The 21430-nt window shown below is 41.2% G+C and overlaps 1 protein-coding gene across 1 annotated transcript in view; it reads left to right on the top strand.

The window, feature by feature from the left end:
- Positions 1–21430, top strand: part of unc5ca (unc-5 netrin receptor Ca) — a 397363-nt gene that overhangs the window by 354573 nt on the left and 21360 nt on the right. The window contains exons 8-11 of the mRNA XM_055224198.1: positions 8950–9141; positions 17422–17639; positions 17769–17904; positions 20532–20619. Of these exons, the coding sequence (XP_055080173.1) occupies positions 8950–9141; positions 17422–17639; positions 17769–17904; positions 20532–20619 (634 nt within the window). The remainder of the gene's footprint in view (positions 1–8949; positions 9142–17421; positions 17640–17768; positions 17905–20531; positions 20620–21430) is intronic.

Below are 21430 nucleotides of genomic sequence, written 5' to 3'. Positions count from 1 at the left end.
TTAGCTAAACTGCGGCAATAGAAAGTATTTGTTTGAAAAACATTTATAGGCATTTATACATTTACAGATGATGTTGTTTTATTTATGTTGATAACTGCAAATATGAGAAAACTTTGCAGAAAGATACCACTGTTTGCATTTATTTGCTATTTTACGTATATATATATCAGATCACTTTTTTAAACATGTAGGTGGTGTGTTATTACTTTTCCTTATTACATTAAACTCAAAACCCAAATTAATCTAACAGTGTGTATTGAGACAAGTTCAGACAAATGTATGAAATGGATAATGACAGCTTTGTTTTCTTGCTTCCTGTGATGTTTTTTTTTATTTTTTTATCTTGTTTTATTTATTTTTATGACCTCCTGTCGTGTTTTTGTTATTTCCAGTTTTGTTTTGGTTACTTCCTGTTGTGTTTTTGTTACGTCCTGTGTTGTTTCCGTTACTTCCTGTTGTGTTGCATCATGTTTGTTGTGTTACTTCAAGTTTGGTTACATCCTGTTGTGTGTTTTTGTAACGTCCTGTTTTGTTTTTGTGACTTCCTCTTGTCTTTTTGTTTTGTCCTGTTTTGTTTTCGTTCCTTCCTGTCATGTTTTTGTTATGTCCTGTGTTGTTTTTGTTACTTCCTGTCATACTTTTGTTACATCCTGTGTTGTTTTTTGTTATTTTCTGTTGTTTTTGTTACGTCCTGTGTTGTTTTTGTTACTTCCTGTCGTGTTTTTGTTACGTCCTGTGTTGTATTTGGTATTTCCTGTTGTGTATTTGTTACGTCTTGTGTTGTTTTCGTTACTTCCTGTCATGTTTTTGTTACGTCCTGTGTTGTTTTTGGTATTTCCTGTCGTGTTTTTGTTACATCCTGTGTTGTTTTTTGTTATTTTCAGTTGTTTTTGTTATGTCCTGTGTTGTTTTCATTACTTCCTGTCGTGTTGCGTGGTGCCTCATCCCTCCACCTGCTCCTTGTCTCCAAAGGTCCATTGTTAGAGGTGACCCCGGGGCCTGGACAGCGCCACACGGTGGTCGGCTCATGTAAGTGTGTGATGTCTTTTGGTTTTCCTCACCCTCTCCTCTTGAGTTGTGTCTCTGCTTTGAACCCGACAGCTCTGTGTGTTTAAGTCAATTTTCTGTGATCACAGCTCTTTTTAAACTTCAAGCACTTTGTTTTCACTGAAATATTCAGATGACAAAGACAAACATTCATTGTTTTGTTAAGTAGATGAAAGCAGGTTAAAAAAAACAAAAAAACTACAAGAAACACTGGCCTATTCATCATTTTAAAACATTTAAAACAGTGTCTTTCAAACAATCAGTCTCAGTACAGCTCCCACCAAACCAACACCAAAGACCCTGGTCTGGTCTCTGGACTTTGGTCTCTGGTCTGATCTCTGGTCTCTGGTTTCTGGCCTCAGGTCTTGGGGGTCTTTGGTCTCTGGTCTCTTTTCTGGTCTTGTCTCTGGTCTCTGGTTTCTGGTCTGGTCCATGGTCTCTGGTCTGATCTCTGGTCTCTGGTCTGGTTCTTGGTCTGTGGTCTCTGGTCTCCAGTCTCCGGTCTCTGGTCTCTGGTCTGGTTCTTGGTCTGTGGTCTGGTTCTTGGTCTCTGGTCTGGTCTCTGGTCTGGTCCATGGTCTCTGGTCTGGTCTCTGGTCTGGTCCATGGTCTCTGGTCTCTGGTCTGGTTCTTGGTCTCTGGTCTGTGGTCTCTGGTCTTTGGTCTCAGGTCTCGGGTCTCTGGTCTGGTTCTTGGTCTCTGGTCTGGTTTCTGGTCTGGTCCATGGTCTCTGGTCTCCGGTCCGCTCTAGTCTCTGGTCAGACCTCTGGACTCCAGGCTCCATCTGGAGGTAGATTAAAAAAGAGGAGGTTTGTTCTTAATCCTGTCCTGATTGGACACTCGCCCAGATTGACATCCAGCTCAGCCAATCAATGAGGAGAAATCAGTGGTGACCAGTGAGGATTTGGATCAATAAGTCATTTAAACAAATGTCCTTTTCAAGTTCTGAACTCACTGTTTCCTTTAAGACTTAAAGGAGTTTAACCGTCTTAAAAACATGAAAAACTCAACTGGTCCATTTTAAACAATGAAAGTTCATTCAGGGCATCCTAATTATTCAAGCAATGAGTTCAGACGCGTCACTGTAATGCTAACAGCGCACTTCCTGGTTTATGGACAATAAAGTGATTTATAATTAGATACAGACAATACAACTTTACTACAGTCACTTTAATCTTCCTATGCAGTTTACATTTTTATTTTACTATTTTACTACTTTTTAAATGTGTTTATTTATTATTTTTAAATAAGTGATTGACAGGTTTTTTTTTTTTTGGTTTTTTTTCTTTTTAGAATAACGACCTCACATTAGTCAGTCTGTCCAAAACATGTAAATATCTATGTAATAAAATGTCTCAGTAGAAGAAAATAAATAAGAAAAGATGAACTTTCTGAGTAGCTATTCTCATAAACACATGTCCCACCGGGAGGAGGCCCCGGGGAAGACCCAGGACACGCTGGAGGGACTATGTCTCTCTGGCCTGGGAACGCCTTGGGGTCCCACCGGAGGAGCTGGAGGACGTGTCTGGGGTGAGGGAAGTCTGGGAGTCCCTGCTTAGACTGCTGCCCCCGCGACCCGGCCCCAGATAAGAGGAAGAAAATGGATGGATGGATAAACACACTCCCTCTCCCCTCATTCTCTCTGCTCTTTCAGCTCACACTACGGTCAGCCACAGCAGCAGCTACAATCAGCCTCCTCAGCCTCTCCATCTCCTCTTCTCTACAAACATCTAGGCCTGTAATTCCATGTTTTTATACAGCGCTGGTCCCCTTCAACACACTTAAAGAACTTTACACACACATACACACACACACATTCACACACAGTGCACACAGGCAATAGGTGAAATCCGCGAAGTATCATCTTTATTTTTTACATTATTCTCTCTGTTTTTGTCTGTAAATCCCCTCACCACACACTTTATACACTTTTCTCACACAGGCGTTAACATTTTCTCACATTTCTCTCTCGTTTAAACTCTCTCAAAGTTCAAACCTTCGTCGGCGTCTTTGTCGGTGCAGAACGTTTCATCGACATTGTGGGTTTTGTCGGTGGAGAAAACAAATTGCAAACGTACAGCACTTCAGAGTCACACTGAGATCCAACGTTTATGTAAATTTGTCTGAACACATTCTGTACTGGACAGGAGACACGGCACGGAGGAGACTGATGGACAATGGTCTACAGTCCAACAGCCAATCAGGACGCACGACACAATGGTCTACAGTCCAACAGCCAATCAGGACGCAGAACACAATGGTCTACAGTCCAACAGCCAATCAGGACGCACGACACAATGGTCTACAGTCCAACAGCCAATCAGGACGCAGAACACAATGGTCTACAGTCCAACAGCCAATCAGTCCAGTGGTCTGTAGCTCCCTCTGGAGGCCGTGTGCGTCTCTACACCTCTGACCTTTCTTCTGTGGCTCAGTGTGAAGTGAAAGCGGCGCCATGTTTTCATCAAAGACTTTTTACTCATCATCAAGTCTGTCTCTGTCTCCACAGATCCCTCTGAAAATGACTCCTCTCTCTCCTCTCTCTCTCCTGTCTCTCCTCTCTCTCTCTCCTCTCTCTCCACCTCCTCCTCCTCTCTCTCTCTCCTCCTCCTCTCTCTCTTCTCCTCCTCCTCCTCTCTCTCTCCTCTTTTCTCCTCCTCCTCCTCCTTTCTCTTCTCCTCCTCCTCCTCTCTCTCTCCTCTTTTCTCCTCCTCCTCCTCCTCCCTCTCTCCTCTCCTCCTCTCTCGTACTGGATTCAATCTCTCGTTCACATCATCGTCTTAATAATCCCGCGTCAGTCGTTGGTTCAGACTCAGAGGCTGTGACTGGAGTCTCACATTTTTCTTTCATGTTTCAATAATTGGACTCAGTCTTAAAGGGGATGTTTTATTTATCTGTTTGTTTGTTTGTTTACTGGATCTTTGTGACTCTTAAACATAACTGCATTTACTCACATTCAGCTCATTGTGATCTGAAAACTTGTTCCGTTCTTATCTCTGACTTTAAATCGAGCTAAATCCACTTTTATATTTATGTAATCGTGTTGCGTTCTGTTCCTCGTTCCTTTTGACCGTTTTAGTCGTAGTAAAACTCCTCGTACGTCTGCGGGCCTGTACTTTTGTGTTTTTTCACACAACTACCTCTATTTTACACATCCATTTTTATTTTGTCCTTTTCTTCCACTTTAATAATTCCTTTTCCAGACCAAGTTTAGTTTGTTTTGACAGTTTGTTCTGCTCACTAACGCCTCACAGTGGTCACACGATGTTACTGTGACGTGTCCAGTCGGCTGATTTAAACAGGTTTTGGCGTTGCCTTCCTGTCTGTGGAGGCGGGACGACAGCGCCACCTGCAGTGCGACTTCTTCAGGACAGTGTCTCAGGTGTGTGACAGTAAAAAGGCCCCTCGTCCCGGTTTAAAGTCCGTTTGGGCACGTTTCTGTATTTCGATTGGCTCCTGAATCCAGGGACGATGTTTGTCGTCCTCTGTCTTGATGACGTTCGCTCCGCCCCACTAAAATGTCAAGTACTACATGACATCACACAGAACAGCCCTGATTATAGCCATATGTTTCTGATATTTGAAATTTGCAGTAGCTGAGTCATGTCAAACCTGTCCTCCTCTATACACTCTTCACCGCCTTTTTTTTTTTTTACTATGGTTTAAATCAAGCGTCTGCAATTTTTGTGATTTTATATTTTTATTTATTAATTTTTATTTATATATATTTATTTTATTTTTTTTATATTATTATTTTTTTGTATTATTTATTTTGTATTTTTATGTTCTTTGTGTTTTTGTGATTTTATAATTTTTATTTATACTTTTTATTTATTTATTTATTATTATTATTATTATTATTATTTATTTTTATTTTTTTATTATTATTTATTTTATTTTTTTGTTATTATTTATTTTATATTTTTATGTTCTTGTGTGCTGGTGAATAACTCATTCTTATCTCACAATGACACTTTTTAAACTCCAAATCAAAGTTTTAATCGGTGCCGTTCGTTTTCTCGAGTTTGATGATGTCATCGTTTCAGTTGGGGGGCGGAGCCTATTTAACTCTATGGGCGAGTCACTGTTTTTGGAAAGAAATCTTCAAACTTCTGCTCCACAAATGTCGAACCTTCTGTTTACTTGTCTGAGACTCGCTCCACAAACGTGTCTTGTAGTTTTTTCGTGCTTTCAGTTTGACCGCGATCACGTGTTTGGGGTTGAATAATGACCACGGATCTATAAAAATTAACCGACATGGACATCGCTCGCTTAAACCTGTCGCAAGTTTGGACTGGCGATCAATCCGCTGTTACTGCAGTGAAAAACGCTCCTCAGACCCAGAAAACATTTTTCACAAGTCCATTATTTTGTAAAAATCACTTTCAGAAAAACGTCTCTTCTGCGTACATTGTTCCTGCTTTTTGGATCAAATATTCCGCGTTGACGACAAAGATAGAGGGATTGCATTCTGTCGTAGAACTGAGCACTACTTCTCGACTTTTTCTCCACTTCACCGACGTAAAACTATGAAACAGACAAACGTGAAAACCGGTCGCGTCTCGTTTACGCTCCGGCTCCACTTTGCTCCGCCGGTTGTTTTCAGAGACAGAGGTGCAGTTTTCATGAGCAGATGTAGGAGGAGGAAGGCTCTTGTAAAATAATGAACAGCCTTATTAAGCTCTAAGTGCCCCCTCGTCTGCCCCCTCGTCTGCCTCCTCCTCCTCCTCCACCTCCGCCGTCTACACCAGCGCTTTGTGTCCTCGGGCGAGTTTAAAGGCGCTCTGCCTGATTTTTACCGTCTTAAAAACAGAACGAGTTCACTTTAAAAGGTTTACGATGGTCCAAAGTTATTCCTCACTTACTTTACACATTCAGAGCGTCCTGATTATTCACCATGATGAGTTTATAAGCTGAAGTTTTGCCGTCACCATACAACTAGCATCCTAACAGTGCACCTCCTGATTATCGGACAACCCAGAGAGCCATATCAAATGAGAGATATTTAGTCAAACTAGAATGAGAATAAGAATGATAAGTGATGATGATAAAATAATAATAATAATAATAATTTTTCTTCTTCTATTATTATTATTTTATTTTATTTTATTTTATTTTATTTTATTTTATTTTATTTTATTTTATTTTATTTTATTTTATTTAGTTATTATTGTTTTATTGATCAAGTGACAAATGTGTCTCATTTTAATTATAAAATTTTTAACTGTTTCTGAATATAAGCAGAGAGACTAGACATTATAGTGTTTTTTTTTTTTCCTATTTTTATCTTAGTGCTACCAAATTATCCAGTGGTTGGTGGTTCAACTCCCTTCATAAGTCACGTCTTTGGGCAGTTGTCCTATAAGAAAACCCCAACCCAAACCAGCACATATTGTTGGTGTGTTCTTGGGCAAGACACTTCCCCACCTGGTGTAAGTGTGAACAGTGTGGTCAGAGAGGATCTTGGTGCAGACTGGCAGCCGAGGTTTCAGTCCCAGGGCAGCTGTGGCTAGAGTGGTGGCGTCACTGAACGAGGAGAGTGAATTATGTGATATAAGAAAACACAATCTGATCGTTATCTGATTTCTGGAGTTATCAGATTAGTGAGATGTCATGTGATCAGCCTGATGTGAGTAGTTTGTACAGGACTGACCAGGAAAATTAAGCAAAAAAAAAGGGCAAAACTAATGCGGCAAAGATAAAAATGAAAGAAAATGTTGAAGATTGAAAGAGTTATTTTAAAATGTTTTAATAATAATAATACATTTGATTTGAAAGCGCCTTTCAGGACACTCAAGGACACTGGACAAGACAAAGTTAAAAACACATATTTACAGATAAAACAGAGATACAAAACTGGATGAAGGTGAGAGTGACTGATTATGTGGTGTAGGATTGTGTGAACAGGTGGGTTTGGAGTCTGGATTTGAAAAGTGGAAGAGAGTCAATGTTGCGGAGGTCAGGAGGTCAGGAGGGAGAGAGTTCCAGAGCTGATGAGACGGGCAGAGGGGACAGAGAGCTGGAGAGAGGAAGAGGAGCGAGAGGGAATGGAGATGTGGAGGAGGTCAGAGATGTGAGGTGGGGCCAGGTTATGGAGCTTTGAAGGTGGTGAGGAGGAGTTTGAAGTGGATTCTCTGTTTTATGGGTGTAGTTCTTGGAGGACGGGGGTGATGTGGTGGAGAGATGGGGTCCTGGTGATGATGTGGAGTTTTGGAGAAGCTGCAGTTTCTGGAGGGATTTGTTGGGGAGACCACAGAGGAGGGAGTTACAGTAGTCAGTCCGGGAGGTGACGAGACTGTGAACAAGTATGGAGGTGTGAGGAGTGAGAGAGGGACGGAGACGAGGGATACTGCGGAGGTGAAAGTTGCAGAGCGGGTGATGTTATTGATGTGGGAGTGGACAGAAAGTGTGCTGTCGAGGATGACACCCAGACTCTTGACCTGAGGGGAAGGAAGGACAGTGGAATCATGGATGGAGATGGAGAAGCTGTTGGATTTGGAGATAGTAGAGGGGGCGCCTACTAGGAGGACTTCGGTTTTAGAACTGTTAAGTTGGAGGAAGTTGGAGGAGAACCAGGAATGAATTTCCTGTAAACAGAGGGTAAGAGAGGTTGGAGGGAGAGATGAGGAAGGTTTGGTGGAGATGTAGAGCTGGGTGTCATCCGCGTAACAGTGAAAGTGAATACTGTGTTTACGGAACAGAAGACCAAGGGGGAGAATATAGATGATGAAGAGAAGGGGACCTAGGACAGAGCCTTGGGGAACACCAGCAGAGACAGGGAGAGTGTTGGATTTGTAGGATTTGAGATGAATGAATTGACTACGATCAGAGAGATATGAGGTGAACCAGGAGGAGGAGTGTGGGAAATGAGAATGTTGTGGGAGATGGTGTTTTATATTTTGTGTTCCAAATACAACAGTTACTCACTGACACACAAAAATCAGATCTTATTATTGAGTTATCTGATCCCTCTTGTTATCTGATTCTTCCTGACCATGTAAATCTACCTCTGTTATTGTTATATTCATTTTCAGATTGTAGAATGTAATGATGTCAAACTCCCAGATGGCGGCGCAAGAGCCAATTTTTCCTCTAAATTACATCGTACTTTACCAAATGTTGAACCTAATGATCTCTATTAGTCACTAGACCCATTAAATTCACAAGTTTCGTTTTGGATTTCCTTCCACAAACTTCTCGCAGTAGTTGGCAGGAGATTTTTGTGCCATTCCTCCTGACAGACCCGATGTATCTGAGCGAAGTTTGTCGGCCGCCTTGTTCTAACAGGCTTTTCCAGGTCTGTTCATACATTTTCAACAGGACTGAGATCAGGGCTTTGTCATGGCCGCTCCAAAACATTGACTTTGTTATCTTTTAGCCACTTTGTCACCATTTAGCATTTGGAAGAACCATTTGTTCCTGGCTGATGTCTTGAGATGTTTGTTTTTTCCACATAATGTTCTTTCCTCATGATGCCATTTTTTTGTGTGTGAAGTGCACCAGTCCCTCCTGCAGCAAAACAACCCCACGACATGATGCTGCCACCCCCGTGTTTCACAGTTGGGATGGCGTTCTCAGACTCTAGAGCGTGATGGTGTCATACTTCCAGACGTGGAGCACTTTTCCGATCGATAACATTGTATTTTCCTTGTAAAATCTAAAGAGAAATGTCACAAATGTTCAACGTGATCATTTCTGTTCATGAGTCGACCACATAACTCGTTATACTTCAACAAAAATCAGCTCAAATGTTTGTTTTTTCCAGCTGCGCACCATTTGTGATAAATTTTATTGCCGTGTATAATGTTGTGATGTCATCTGAATCTCACCGTCACCATGACTACACTGTTGACGTTCCCTTGCGTCCTAACCCTTTTTTTTGTCCCTTGTGTGTTGCTGTAGCGGCCTCCAGCTCGGACGCCGTGGCGCTGTACGTGGGCGTGGTCATCGCCGTCATCATGTGCCTGGTCATCTCGGTGATCGTGGCGTTGTTCATTTACCGTAAAACTCACCGGGACTTCGATTCCGTCATCATCGACTCTTCGGCGCTCAACGGAGGCTTCCAGTCCGTCATCATCAAGACGGCCAGATCAGGTAAGGAGGTCGTTTAAAGGGAAGAGGAAGTCACTGCAGTTATTTAAATACCGTTTCTAATGGATTGGCAATTTCCCAGGCTGTACTCGAGGTTCAACCCATTTTAAAAGTCTTATACACTTTCTTGGCAACAGGTGTCGAGGATGAGAGACAGAGGAATGTGTTTTAAATAAGGGATATTTTACTTCTGACCTCCAGCGTATGGACATCTGTGTGTCCCTCAGGCGTCCAGGTCTGATCCAGAGTCAAAGCCAAAAGTTAAATCTGTAACTGGACAAAAAGTTGTAGGAGTGGAGACGTTCAGCTGCTCGTCCAAGTCTCTTCTTCTTCAGTTCTGGTCAGATTCCTGCTGGACACTGCCTGAAGGGGGCGCTAACGACACTGAAACTGGAAACAGCTTTTGTTTACAGTTTCTGTTTGTAGTTTAGGTCTTTCGAGCTACATTAAGTGTGCACTGTGCCTGAGTCGTACTTAGGATATTCATTCAGTTCTTAATTGGTGCTTTCACATCTATTAGCGTCGTGGCTCGCTCTGTTGTTCTTTTCGTTTCCTTTGTTTGCTTTGGGTCTGAGGATGGAGTTGTAGACGGGCAGCAGATGATGTCAGATTTTACTTTTGGGCTTTTATTTTGCTAACATTTAACATATTTAGATCACCATGTTATCTTTTATTATTCCGCTTTAGTTTTTTCTCGCTCTGAGTCTCTCCTCTGCCTTTGCTCTCTGTGCTAAGCCCCTCCCCCTTCAGAGCACTATCACAACACAATCAGCTGCATCCCACTAATGAAACTACTGCACATCACACCAGGTTTGTCACGTCATAGTGTACAGTTTTATATCATGTTTTTGTGTATTTATGGAGGATTGTCGTGTGGGAGCATGGGTGATGTAGGCTTGTGGGCGGAGCCTCGTACAAAACCTTACACCTAACCGTAAAAAAGGTTCAAAAAGGTCACGAGATAGAGCTTAAATACTCAAACATGCTTGGACCTTACATCTAAACCCTCTCCAGGCATGTTTTTGAAGAAGGAACGACGTTATAACATGGAAGAAAGCCAAAAAAAAATCTATTTTGTATAATAAAATAGATTTTTTTTCTGTCGTGCCGCACTGCTGAACAGTCACAATAGGCCTTATGTCACTCCTGGTGTTCAAGCTTCTATAAAAATACAGATATTGTTGCTTCTTTAACATTTATGATAATCCCACTGTGGGATTTGCAGTTAGGATTATATGTAAACTCATTCATCGTGTACTTCATAACGACACTGCCCAGCCTCGCATCAACATAAATGGAAAACATAAAAACACGACACGACTTATGAGTGAAGAAATGACACCCGAGTTCAGCTAACAAAAACGCCAAATTCACTGTGACTCTCTGAAATGACATACACAACTCTATTACACACATAATTTCAGCTTTATTTGAAAACCTCATTTCATAATCCACCAACGTCTGAGCTCAAATATGAACACGTCTATAATGTCGATGAGTTTTATGAGATTAGTCTGACTTCATTAGTAAAACATCGCCTCTTTTTCCGGGGGATTATTGGTGGATTAAAGCGGCTCTGATCCCTCTGTCCCTCCGTGTTTTTCTGTTAAAGTGCACACGACAGGATTCACTGCTCATTTCGCTCGTTTAAGATCTCTCCCGGGTCCTTTTCCGACGGTTCGCTGTAAGATTCTGTGCAGCGCTCCACCCGTAAGTTTAAAAATGTACACAACAATAACAACAACAACGACGCAGGCTGACGGTGCTGTGATACCGCTCTGAAGGGGGCGTGACTTAGGCAGGGAGCAAAGGGAAGAAAGACTGTTAGAGTGTGAAAAAAACGAAATAGTTTATCGCGGGGGTTCAAATTTTGCCAGTATTTGTGATTTTACTTCCTGGTTAGACACGGGCAGCAGATACGTAGAGTTAATTCCATAACCGTTACCTAGCAACCATAACGTAAACAACAGCTAAAACCTGTCTAAAATAACGATTGGACCAATACAAAGAAATAACAACAGCGTTATTTTGTTGAAAACATGTTTAAATCGGCAGTAAAGTTTGGTCCTTTCCTGTAAATTGGCTCTGCAATTTGAACGGAAAGTTTCGGTGTTATTCCGTTTCAGAACTCGGCTCTACTTCCTGTATTTTTGTACTTTTCCTCTGAACCTTTTTCCACAAACTGCCACTTAACTGATCTAAAGGTACGATAAATATTTAGCACCGGCACTGTCCCGCCAAACCGAGTCAGAATTCTCAAAACATGAAAACCTGTCATATGCACTTTTAGTATTTTCCCCTCTTTTTCTGCCCGACTTCTCTGCTGTTGGTTGGTGCGTTCCTAATTGAATTTCATCAGGCTCCCAAGCTCAGCCGGTAAACAGGTTTATGACTGCGACAGGTGCGTGATGGTGGGGCGCCAGGAGTAGAATTTATCATCTCAACTGAGGCAACACTTTTCCACTTTTGCCAAAAACAATTTGCCGTAACAGGGGCCCGTCTCTGCCCCAGTTCTTTGGCAGCCGCAGATGTGGGTTTTTCATCGTGTTTTCTGAAGACGCTAATAATTACCTTTGGGGCAAAATTGGGTTAATCCGGAAATTGATGAAAAATAAAGACAGAAATCCTTCCTGACGTTGGGAATAACATTTAAATAGGAAAGCTTTGATGGATAATTAACTATAAATTTAATGCGCAGTGACTCCCATTGGTGGTTTGAATCTTTTTTTTCCATTTTTTTTTCTTGATGTATACAGGACGAGCCCGATGAGACACTCAGACTGTTTTTCACGAGCGCCCTGTTCAAACACAGAACAATAAGAACAAAAAAAACAAAGTTAATAACTCCATAGATCCATTTAAAACGTTCAAACAGGAGCAGGTGTGAGTGTAAATGTTCATTAAAGTGCATTACATGTCCTTGAAATGTGCAAAATATCCAACAGCTTGTTTCCCATTTCATTTTTAGTTTGGCAAGTTTTTAGACGAGGACAATCATGAGATCTTGTATTAAAAGGTCATCAAACAAGTGAGATGTTGAGTCAGTCTGTTGCCGTAGTCTCTTATTGTCGTAACATCTGAGGGATCAAAGATTCAGACTCGGGGTAAAAGTTTGACAGAGTTTACTACAAATAAGGAAATGTGAATGTTGGTTGACGGAGCAGGTCGTAGCGAACGGGGTCGTAGGCTGACGTCTTCGAAAACGGTTGTAGGAAGCCGAGTCGGAGGCTGAGGTGTTTGTACCGGTGTAGCTGGGTCGGAGGCGGAGGTGCAGGGTGGGTCCAAGAAACGGGATCTGGCAAAAAAAACGAGAAAAAACAGATGAGTACTATGAGCGTAATCATAAAAACTAGACTGAGCCAAGTGGAACTGTACCACGGAGGATCTGTCGACGATCTGGTGGTGTGTGTTGGATCCTCAGTCCCTTTGTGCTCCACGGGCGGAGGCTTGAGCGCAAAAAAGTATAATTTTGATGCCTAACTTTGTGGACTAATAAATGAACAATGGTTTATCTTTTATAGGTGTCTAAATGTGCCCATCTAAAACTTGTCATGGCACTAATATTTAATTTTTAGCTCTCTGGCATTGTCGTTTTGTAAAAGGAGCTCACTGGAGGAAAAAGGTTGGAGACCCCTGATCTAAAGTAGAGTCTGGAGTCTGCATGTGGATTATATCTCCATAATCCAGGACAGAAAGAAAGGCTGCTTCAACTATTCCTGTAATTCAATCAGAAATGAGGTTTGTTTTTGTAATAAAATGATCACTTAGATTTGAAACTGTTTCATAATTCTGAGAAAAGATATTTATCGGTGGTGACTGTTTCAATCAGTGAATCATTTAGTGTTTCAACATTTGTATCTTACACTTAAATGCATAATTTTATTTGCATTCAATAGTAAAAGTCAAATGTAAAATCTGTCAACTGGACAAACGGTTGTAGGAGTGAAGACGTTTTGCTGCTCATCCAGGTCGTTTCTTCAGTTGTGGTCAGATTTCTGCTGGACACTGCCTTATATCTGTCTGAAGGGGGCGCTAACTGACCTCTCAAACTGTTTCTTTTCTTTGTCTAAGATCTGAACCTCACTGTCTTCAAAGGAGCTGTTAGTGTCACTCCTACAACTTTTTGTCCAGTTGACAGATTTTTGCTTTTACTATGGATCAGACCTGGACGACTGAGGGATCGCACAGATATCTGCATTAAATGATCATTTTATATTTTTAATGGAATTTTGGGATTCATCAAAGCAACTTAATCTGCATTTAAATGTATGAGGCTTTCTCTTAAATTGTAACCAATCCAACTAAAATAATAAAAAGTAGCGGGCCCCAAATTGACCCTTGGGGCACTCCTTTGCTTAGAGTTAAAACATTTGATTTAAACCCATCGCCTGCTGGGTTCTGTTTCACAAGGATCATTGTCAAATCCAATCTGCTTGAGGCGCTTCAAGAGGACTCCATGATCCACTGAATAAAAAGCTTTAGTTAAATCAATAAACAGAGCGACACAACCTTGTTTGTCATCAAAGGCTGTGAAAATGTCATTTAAACCGTGTGCGGCTGCAGCGACAGGACTGTGCTCTTTTCTGAAACATTATTGATAACACTTCAAAATGGAGCGTTTATTTATATATACTGTAACTTTTCTAAAACTTTTGCAAGACAAGGTCGTTTTGATACTCGCCTTTTTAGCTGCTCCATCTTTATGTAAAGGTGAAGGTTCAGATTAAGTCAAGCTTTTTAATAAATATTGATTTATGTTTCCAAAAAAAAGAAGAAGAAATGTGTTTTCTGCAAAATTGTCACGTGTAAAGCAGAGAACGAGAGAAGGGCATGTTGTTTCCTCGTCTCAAACAGACCTGGAGATGTGTCCTTTTTCTCTCAAACTGAAAACACTCTGTTCCACATTGTGATGTCATCATGTGGTGATACAGGAAGTGCTCCACTGTGTTTTTAAACTCCACACACCTTCATTTCTAGAACCATTTGGATCATTTCAGTCGTGGAATTGCCACTTATCTCGACTGAACTAAAGGTAAAAGGAGGAGGAGTTAACTTGAAAACTGCCACTTGATGACATCACGAGGTGGAACGGAGCATTTTGGGATGTAGAGCCTAATAAATAAAAAGAAATACTCAACAAACAAAACACAAAGCTCCAGGTCTGTTTTTGAGGCGGTAACATCATCCTAACACGTCTTAAAGCTCACAGGAGTCAATTTTCCATAATATTGCAGCTTTAATTTCTGTACAAAACACAACTGTCGCACGTTGTTTTGTTTTAAAACACACACAAAATGAAATGATCAAGAGAGAAGCAACACACAGAGCAAACACTGAACGAACAAAACACACCACCGGGTTTATTTTCAGGGATACGAGAACCTTTAAATATAGACCTGACCTTTAAAACAGACACAACCTTTAGATACCGACACGTAAAGGTGCATGTAACTTTTTTTTTGGAGGGTCTGTCTCCATGGAGATGCGATTTCTTGCTTGGAATATTCCACTTTATAACATTAAACTCAACTATTTGCATGCGTACAAGCAGGAAACACACCTTCAACTGGATAAATACAATACGGGAAAGCAAGAACATCTCCAGGTGGCATACAGTTCACCAGAAAAGTCCCACAGTGCACCTTTACATCTCAATTAAGGTCAGTTTATCAGAATATAGTTGGTTTAAAAGCCGTGTCTGGCGTGATTCCTCTGTGTGATGTTTCAGACCACACGGCATTCTCCCCGTGGCGGTAGTTAAAGGCGGTTGCGCTGGATTCGGCGGCTCAGATTTAAGAGTGACGCACGTGAATGCCTCCTACAGTGACGTGAGTGGTACTGCGCGGGCGAGAAGGCACGAGCACGCTGGCATCTCAGCTCGGAATGGATTTTTTTTTAAACACTAAGAGCCAGTCTGTAATTACGGTTAGTGCTCCAGTTCAGGTTCGTGTTAATATTTCATGTTCCGTAACTAAAATCTACAATTACTTGACTCGCTGAGTGAGTCATGTTGAAAACGGCAGAAGAATTTGTTTGGTGACTTGCTGGAGATTCATGTTTCAGTGACGTACGTGCAGACTTCAGCTTCTGCTTTGAAACCGTTGGATCCACTTTTTCAATCTGCACTTTTGTTTTATTACAGGGGATTTAAAGGCATCACTGGGAAAAACTGACTCGTCCATCACTGTCTGTTAGAGGAGAACAGCACTGTATGAAACGTCTCTATAAGGGACGATCTAAAAATAACCCACAGAAGTATCAGCTTTATTTTTTACATTATTCTCTCTGTTTTTGTGTGTAAAACCCCTCACCACACACTTTATACACTTTTCTCACACAGGCGTTAACATTTTCTCACATTTCTCTCTCGTTTAAACTCTCTCAAAGTTCAAACCTTCGTAGGCGTCTTTGTCGGTGCAGAACGTTTCATCGACATTGTGGGTTTTGTCGGGGAGAAAACAAATCGCAAACGTACAGCACTTCAGAGTCACACTGAGATCCAACGTTTATGTAAATTTGTCTGAACACATTCTGTACTGGACAGGAGACACGGCACGGAGGAGACTGATGGACAATGGTCTACAGTCCAACAGCCAATCAGGACGCACGACACAATGGTCTACAGTCCAACAGCCAATCAGGACGCACGACACAATGCACGTCCTTATGCTGTAAAAAAAAAAAAAAAAAAAAACTACATGCAAAATTACACACACACAAAAAAAAGATGCAAAACAGCGAGACTAAAACAAAAGGTGAACCTCGATAACTGTACTTCAAAAACTCCCAGAATCCTACACCTGTTTATCAGAGCATTTAACACCAGATCACATGACTGTACAAGTCTAAGGACGAAAACTGAGGCGGGAAAGAGACTTTTAGCTGCTCTGCTTCACAAAAATGGAGCACACGTCAAGGAAAAGCAGAACTAGAGACTTTAGTGACACAATCGCAATTTAATCATGTGGTAACAAACTTTTATACACACACCTGCTCCTGTGTTTAATGTTTTAATGGACGTGTGTACCTGTTTGTTTTGGTGTTTTTTTTCTGCTTGTATTGTATTTTAAACACTGAGCCTAAGTGCTGTCAATGGGTTCCCCTGTATAAATAAAGATACATAAAAATAAATATAATAAAGGGGGTATTGTACTTTTATGGGGTGTTAACTGCTCATTTGTAACTTATTTAGATCACCATGTTTCCTTTTATTGATTTGAAAGTACTATATTCACCATACAGTAGGTGCAAACTGGAATTTATCTTTAGAAATACAGCTCTGAGTGATGTGATTGACTGCACTTTGAATGACATTCTGTGGGATCACACAACAGCTCACCTTTACTCACCTTTACTCCTCCAATTATGGCTCCACAGTCTGTCCTCTACAAACATGTCCTGAAAGGCAGGGCCGGCTCCAGCTTTCAGGGGGCCCTAAGCTGAAATTGTCTCTGGGGCCCTGACACTGGAGTCCTCCTGGCTCAGCTATTGGTGATTCACATTCGACAACATTCTGCCCGAGCGCAGACAGCCCCTAAAGCACGATATGTTTGTCCAGTGTGAACACAAACACGACTGGGACTTCAGATCGGTTGGAGGGGGGCCAAAGCACGACGCGATTGTTCATGTACTCACACGCGGACGATTTCTTTCTGCAAGCCCTGAGAATCGAGGAAAAAGTGAATGAACTCCAAACTCACGGTGAATCCGCGCTCGCCTCATTTGATTTATTTTGATTTTATTCATTTTGAGCACACGTATCAGGCGCACCCAAAGCGCATCTCACGGATTTGATCCTATACGAGCTCAAGAAGGAGTTGGACGAAGAAAACCTATTAAGTCCCACCCTTCTCTTCCATAAGAACATAAATTAAATCCTCTGTTTAAACTTCCTACTTAGTCACCTCACCTTCAGTAAGGACTGTGACAGACAGAAGTTTTGAGGCTCGTCTCCCGTCGTCCTCGCTGCTCCGCACTGTCGTTTAATCCATAAAGTCACAGAGGAGTATCACAGCAGGACTCAGATCTGACTCAGTATTTGACAGATATTCCATGGCTCTGGTCTTATTTTCTCTGCTAAAGCGACGCCCCGCTGCGACGCGTGTAAACAAACAGCTCCGTGTGCTGACGTCGCGGCTCGGTTCGGTTGAGTCGTGTGAGTGCGGGTCATACACATGCCCTTTATCAGCTCAGATTTCATTTTCTCCTGGAGTTGTTTACTATTTGCTCTTGTAACATCGCAGTGCTCGTCAAAAACTGATCTCTTGTTTCCTCCCCCTGTAGCCGACCAGCTGACCGCTCCTCCAGACCTGACCAACGCCGCAGCTCTGTACCGCGGTCCGGTCTACGCCCTCCACGACGTGTCCGATAAAATCCCAATGACGAACTCTCCTCTGCTGGACCCTCTGCCCAACCTCAAGATCAAAGTGTACAACTCCTCCGGCCTGGTGACGCCCGTGGAAGACCTGGGAGGAGACCTGTCCTGCAAACTCTCCCCAAAGGTACGACAACAAGACGGACGCACGGCGAGCGTCTCGAGCGAGGTTGAGGTTTAGTATCGCACAAAAAGTGACAGGGACTTGGATTAATTGAGGTAAATGTGTCGGTTCTTTCTGTTTTTCTTCCACCAGGTGACCCAGTCTCTGTTGGACCACAGCGACACCATGAACCTCCGCAACCAAACGTTAGCTCGGAGTCGAGACCCATCATGCACTGCGCACGGCTCCTTCAGCAACCAGGGAGGGCATCTGATCGTGCCCAACTCAGGTATAACTGCTTAATACAGAAACACACAAAACTAAGTAACACCAAAGAACATAACAGCTGTGTGTGTTAACAGTGTTACACTTAGATACAGAAATATACAACAAACTACACAATCATTTAACAGCTCGGATGCGCAAAACATTTGAGCCGCCTGTGCCCAGCTCAGGTACAAATGTTAGACGTACGTACAGTATATGCATAAGTTAAACAATATTATAACTACCCAACAGGTAGAATAAGCAGGAAGGACATACTTCTGTGTCCAACTCAGGTATAACTGTTATAAACTAAATACAAACAACAAGAATATAGAACATAACAGCACATGTTCAGGAGCCTGTGATCAGTCTGAGCATTCAAGGTCCAGGTTAAGAGTTTGATTTTACACAAAAAAGTGAGAGTGACTCACTGAAAAACTGTTGGCTAATGCTAACGCTAATGCTAGCTTGCTTGTGACTGTAACGTTTGAAAGGGGCTCGTTTAACAGCACAAATCAGCTGTTATAGTAGGTGAAGTTCCAGCAAAGTCGGTTCTTTCTGGTCAGATTGTGTTCAACAAAGCCAAGATCAAAGTCTGACTTGAGTAACAGAGCTACAGACAGAGCAGTGCCTCTAGTTAGCTTCACCCCCGCAGGGAATGTTGATGACATCAGCCGCAAAGTATCAACTGATGTTTGTGTGAGTTGCAGCGAGTTTCTTTATTTCCTTCCACCTCCAAAGATAAAGTCGTAGTCTAAACTTTATCTGCAGATGTTTTATTTGTGCCTTTTGGTCCTCTCTGGCCACACTACTCCGACTGTCTGAAAGTGAAACTATTGTGGTGTAAGTGATTTAAGTGCAGAGGCAGAAGGACACATGAATAATTCAGAACTCCTGATGGGGGCGCTCTTTTTATTTGATATTTCCCAAAGACAAAGTTTGACTTCATAAATTCTGATGATGGATGCGCCGCGGCCGGTGTTTCAGAGCGGACGGGCCAATGAATCAACTTTTATGAATGACTTTCAGCAGCACCACCTGGAGGAGAAATGAGGAGAGTAAATAGTGTGGTTAATATATTATTTATGATCAGGAGCACAGCACTGACTTAACTGCAAAGAACGACTAAAGATAATCAGTCTAAAGATATGTTTGTGCGACTCTTATTCTTCTCAATTAGCATAAAGTCAATTAGCTCCGAAAATTTATAACAAATTATTATTTTCCAACAAATTAATTCTACTACTGCTGCTATACGTGTACTACTGTTTTTACTACTACTACTACTGCTACTACTGCTACTACTGTTACTATTTGTACTGCTACTACTACTATTACAACAGCTACTACTAATACTGCTGCTATACTTATACTACTACACTATACCAACTACTATGTTTACTACTACTACTACTAATACTGCTGCTGCTACTACTACTACTATTACAACAACTACTACTAATACTGCTGCTATACTTATACTACTACACTATACCAACTACTATGTTTACTACTACTACTACTACTGCTGCTGCTACTACTACTACTATTACAACAACTACTACTAATACTGCTGCTATACTTATACTACTACACTATACCAACTACTGTGTTTACTACTACTACTACTACTACTACTACTACTGCTACTACAGTTACTATTTGTACTGCTACTACTACTATTACAACAACTACTACTAATACTGCTGCTATACTTATACTACTACACTATACCAACTACTGTGTTTACTACTACTACTACTACTACTACTACTACTGCTACTACAGTTACTATTTGTACTGCTACTACTACTATTACAACAACTACTACTAATACTGCTGTTATACTTATACTACTACACTATGCCAACTACTATGTTTACTACTACTACTACTACTACTACTACTGCTGCTGCTACTACAACTACTATTACAACAACAACTACTACTAATACTGCTGCTACTAGTAGACTAGACCTACTACTATGTATACTACTCTTACTACTACTACTGCTACTACAACTATTACAACAACACCTACTACTTTTACTACTGCAGATACATTTATACTACTACTACTACACTACACCTTCTACTATGTATACTACTCTTACTACTACAGTTACTACCATTTCTACCACTCATCATCTCTACAGCATCTAAAAACTACAAAAAACAAAAAACTAAAGCATCGCTACAGCGTCACTACACTGTCACTACAGCGGTATTGTTCTCTTTGTCTCCTTTGTTTGCTTTGGGTCTGAGGATGGGGGAAATGACAGACTCTGGGTCAGACCTGGTGGATTACACAGACATATTTACATTTAATTGTTCTGTTACATTAAACAAACCAGTGCAAAGTCACTATAAACGGGCTGTGCTTGTTCCTACGTCCAAACATAGACACACAGGTTGTCCCTCTGTCCTCTTCACGCCTGGTTGTGTTATAAAGTGAACTCCTGTGCAGTTCCCAGACAAGCATCTAGTCCCAGTGTAACAGTGAATCATTCATGTGTTCACTGTTACACCGTATTTCAGAGCAGAGCTGCTTCTGTTCCTCTGTCGACACGTCTCTTCTTCTCGTCCTTGTTGTTGTCAATTTATTTATTTATTTTCATGTCTTTGTGTGTTTTGTTTTGTTCTGTGCAGGGGTGAGTTTGCTGGTTCCCGCTGGGGCAGTTCCTTTGGGCCGAGTCTACGAGATGTACGTGACCGTGCACAGGAAAGACAGCCTCAGGTACACAACGCTTTACACTCTGTTTTTTGTTGGTTATTTTTGTAGTAAATCTCTCAAAATATGTGGGCGGTCCATGCTAACGTATAGTGGGCAGTCAGCGTCATGTCACAGTCCTACTTGACACAGTACCGATTTCGACATCACGACAATAACACTATTTTTTTAGACCGCGGGATGCCATTTTCAACATTTAATAATAGTTTTTTTTTAAATATTACCATGTGGCACTAATATAGATCAACACTATTCTAAAACTATTCAGGAAAGTTCAATTTTGTCTAATTTCTGCAACAACGATAGACTCCCAACCTTTGAAAAGTCGATAAAAGCTCATAAATCAATCTACATAACATGTGTAATTTACAGAGTCAAAAGAACTGGGCTTGATTTTCACATTTTTGTTCAAGTATTTTTTCAAAAATTTGAAGCAAATTAGTATCATAACTAGCCAGTTGTCAAGTCAAACTAAATAATTGGTTTGCAGACAGATTTAACTGGCCAAAGTGACTCGTTATTAGCCAAAATAAAAATCTATCAACATTTGTGTAGCTTGATTGTATTTATGTTGTGTCAAAAAAAGTTCTGGATTTAGTCTGATGTCGTGTGTCAAATGTGAAGTACTTAACTACTTTGGTTCTGGGGTTTGTTCCAGTTTTAATGTGGTGTGTCTGCTAGTTTGAATGCACCCTCAACTCATAAAGAAAAACATGAGTTAATCATATAGTTTATATTAAATAATTAAGGCCCCAAGACTGAACCTTGTGGGACTACCTAAAACAGTCCTATATTTTAACTCTGGTTCTAGTTGTAG

Source organism: Periophthalmus magnuspinnatus, chromosome 9, assembly GCF_009829125.3.
Source record: "Periophthalmus magnuspinnatus isolate fPerMag1 chromosome 9, fPerMag1.2.pri, whole genome shotgun sequence".
NCBI lineage: Eukaryota > Metazoa > Chordata > Actinopteri > Gobiiformes > Gobiidae > Periophthalmus > Periophthalmus magnuspinnatus.
Note: the sequence above shows the minus strand (reverse complement) of the source record. Positions and strands in the feature narration are given on the sequence as shown.